General features: G+C 53.0%; 1 protein-coding gene across 1 annotated transcript; it reads right to left on the bottom strand.

The window, feature by feature from the left end:
* Positions 1-1344: 1344 nt before the first annotated feature.
* LOC311220322 (olfactory receptor 14C36-like) lies at positions 1345-2268 on the bottom strand (the record flags this gene model as incomplete). The annotated part of the gene is made up of 1 exon (XM_084303830.1): positions 1345-2268. One exon carries the CDS (start codon positions 2266-2268, stop codon positions 1345-1347), a length of 924 nt encoding a protein of 307 aa, XP_084159956.1.
* Between the last annotated feature and the right edge of the window lie 1375 nt (positions 2269-3643).

The following is a 3643-nucleotide window of genomic DNA, read 5'->3' as shown; positions in this document are numbered from 1 at the left end:
ATGGGGCACCTCTGGGCTCCTCAACATGCCCCAGCAAGGGCAGGAGAAGCACCTGAGAGGGCAACCCAATGCACAGCTACCTGTATTATGAGACATCAGAAACCTTCTCCATGCTGGAAGGAGAGGGGAGAGCTGGTCACAGCCCATGGCTGGTACCCAGTATGTGTGGGCAGGGTGAGGGGCCAGCCCTGGGCTGCTCTGTCCCAGCTGCCCACCCTCCCCTTACATTGTGCCTTGGCATAGCCATTAGCACAAGCACTGAGACACTCACCAAGCTCTGCAGCTTGTTGCTCTGAAAAGGAAAGTGAAAGTAATGCATGATCGGAGGGGAGAGTTGCTCAGCCCATGTTAGACCCTGAACACATCCCATGACTGGGATAATACAGCCTTGTTCCAAGGTGGGACCAAAAAAATAGTGGTCCAGCTATGAACAATGCTTTTAGTGCAACTGTAAAAACAGACACTTGTGCAGAGTATATCTCAGTGGCACTGTAGACATTACCCGAATGAAAAAAGGATTGTTGGAGGACGTTCCGTTCCTGTCCCACAAGCGTCAGTGCAGAGTGGGGCAGCCCCGCAGCTCACTCCCCATCCCCACCTTGATCCCCGTTCCTTTCAGCCATCCCGGCCGTGTCCCGTGCCCAGGGCAGCCCCAGCCCCAGCACTCCCCACTCCCACAGCAGGCTACAGCTGCACCTCCAGCACCCCCGAGCCACCAGAGACTGTATGAAGTCTCCTGAATCAACTCAATCACGGGGTTTTCCAACCCCCATGGCCACATTCCTGAATCTCCCGCTTCTTTATTAATATCAACCATTTTCTTGACACGAATTACCACTCCATATATAACACAGCAATAGACACAACACTGGCGTGGTATCAGTGCTGTTCCAGCTACGAGTGCAGAGCACAGCACTGTGTGGGCTGCTGCAGGGAAAAGGTGACTCCAGCTCAGACAGACCCAACACAGCACCCCATGCCCTGTTTGCCTCTTCTGTGCACAACACTCCTGGTTGTTTACACTCCCTAGAGGCTTCCTTCCTACTACAGAGGGGGCACTCCTGAAGGGAAACCCCTGCACACTTTGATCCTCCCCCCCCCTCCCCCGCTCCTCTGCAGAATGCCTCTTCCCTGGAGCTAATCACCTCAGCAAGTGAGAGTCACTGTAATTGGTTTAAATTAGATTATGTACACAAGGCACAATGAATAATGAGGTTTAATGATGAACAACAATTCTAATAAAACTGGGACAAAAAAAAACACAAAACAAGAATATAAATCAGGTTTGGCCTATCATGAGTAACATTGTGAGTGATTGTCCAAAAAATGCAGTGAACTTATGGCTTATGAAATACACCCAGCCATCAGTTTCCACATTACATCCTTGAGCTCCTGGTTCCTCATGCTGTAGATGAGGGGGTTCAATGCTGGAGGCACCACCGAGTACAGAACTGCCAGCACAAGGTCCAGGGAAGGGGAAAAGACTGAAGGGGGCTTCAGGTGGGCAAATATGACAGTGCTGAGAAACAGGAAGACCACAGCCAGGTGAGGGAGGCACTTGGAAAAGGCTTTGTGCCGTCCCTGCTGGGAGGGGATCCTCAGCACAGCTCTGAAAACCTGCACATAGGACAGAGCAATGAAAACAAAACACCCCAGCAGGAGAAAAGTAAAAAGTACAAACATCACAGCTTCCCTTATGTAGGAGTCTGAGCAGGAGAGCTTGAGGATCTGGGGGATTTCACAGAAGGGATCCCGGGCATTGCTTTGTTTGAAAGGTATTGAAAAAGTATTGGCAGTGTGCAGCACAGTGTGAAGAAAACCATTGCCCCAGGCAGCTGCTGCCATCTGGGCACAGGCTCTGCTACCCAAGAGGGTCCCATAGTGCAGGGGCTTGCAGATGGCAACGTAGCGGTCATAGGACATGATGGTAAGAAGAGAAAACTCTGCTAAAAAGAAAAAAAGTAGCAGAAAGATCTGTGCAGCGCATCCTGCATAGGAAATGGTCCTCTTGCCCCAGAGAAAATTGTCCATGGCTTTGCGAACAGATGTGGAGATGCCTCCCAAGTCGAGGAGTGCAAGGTTGAGGAGGAAGAAGTACATGGGGGTGTGGAGGCGGTGGTCACAGGCTATGGCAGTGAGGATGAGTCCGTTGCCCAGGAGGGCAGCCAGGTAGATGCCCAGGAAGAGCCAGAATTGTAAGAGCTGCAGCTCCCGTGTGTCTGCAAATGCCAGGAAGAGGAAATCGGTGATGGAGCTGCTGTTACACATTTACTGCCTCTGGGCAAGGGAGCCTGACAAAACAAAGAAATGACAGTGCAAAATTTAAGGACTTCTTTGACTACAATCCACTGCATATCTCAGCAAACAACCCACAAAGCAAAACATTGTCTCATTCATTTCAGGAAGAGCTTTCTGCCGCTCTTTGACATTTGTCTGGTTTGTGCACTGAGAGTGCCACAACCAGCAGGGGCTCTGCTGTAGGCTCTGCAACAGTTGGTGCTGGTCTACAACAACAGGTAGAAGGGAACCTGGAGCGATCTGAGAAGTCCACTGGCCAGGGACATCTCCCTGTTGCAGTACATGAGGAGAAGGTCAAATAATTCCTCAAGAAACAACAAAGGTGATGTTGGTACTGTCTGTAGGCTGAGGTGTGTGAAGAGATATTTTGAGGTTTCTCACAGACCTGCAGCAATGCTTGCAGAGCCCTTGTCTCTAATACAGATGCCACTACTCCATTACCATCGCCCTGCCTCACCACATCAGCAAATGGCAGCAGAGACATTAGAAAGTGCATTCCCTTCAGGTAGCTCTTGTCGTGCAGTTCTGCTGGGAAGTGCCCTGGGGAGGTATGGGGCTGTGAGCAGCCTGCCCCAGGCAGCAGGCTCTGGGCAGTAGCAGGACCCTGCCTTGCCCTGCCCTACCACGGGGACTCCTTCCACTCACAGCTTCTTCCCACAGCCCCTGGACAGCTCCCCAGGTATGCTGAGTGCTGAGCCCGGCAGGCAGCAGAGGTGCTGCCCTGGCACACAGCCCCCAAAGCACAGCAGGAACCCTACTCTGCACCACAGCCCTGGGCACACCTGCTTGAACCCCTGGCTTCAGAGCCTGCAACTGGCCCCAAGAGAAGGGAGCCCTTGGGCCCTACACGCCCACCCTGCAGCACACAAACCCTGTATGCCCTTCACCAAGTGTCCTCCTGACAGCTCCCATCAGCTGAGGGCTGTGCCAGCTCCAGAAGAGCCTGGCAGGGTGCGCAGCAGCATTGCCCTGCACCCAGAGACTTACCGTGGGGAGGTTGCTGGGAAGATTTCTCCCCCCGTAACCTCTCCTCTGCCTTCCCATCCCAGGCTACTATGAACCCCTCCTTGTTCTCTCCTCTCCCCATGTCAGCTGCAGGCAGTGCCCCCAGCCCTGCTGCACCTTGCAGAGGAGCTGCTCCTGGGCAGAGCTGTTTCTCTGCAGTGCTGCCTGCTTGCCAGGAGCTCCCTCCCTCCACCCCATGAGCCATCTCAGCTCAGTAGCACAGGCTCAGCCCAAAGCATTTTACTGAAGCCCCCAGTGCATTGGAGCAGAGCCCAGGAGCCTCAGACTCTGAGAGGAAATGGAAGACAATTCTCAAATAGTCAAAGTCTGATGCAAACGC

The sequence above is a fragment of the Netta rufina genome (genome assembly GCF_964035555.1).
Source record: "Netta rufina genome assembly, chromosome: 31".
In the NCBI taxonomy this organism is placed as follows: domain Eukaryota; kingdom Metazoa; phylum Chordata; class Aves; order Anseriformes; family Anatidae; genus Netta; species Netta rufina.
This window is presented reverse-complemented; position numbering and strand designations above follow the sequence as displayed.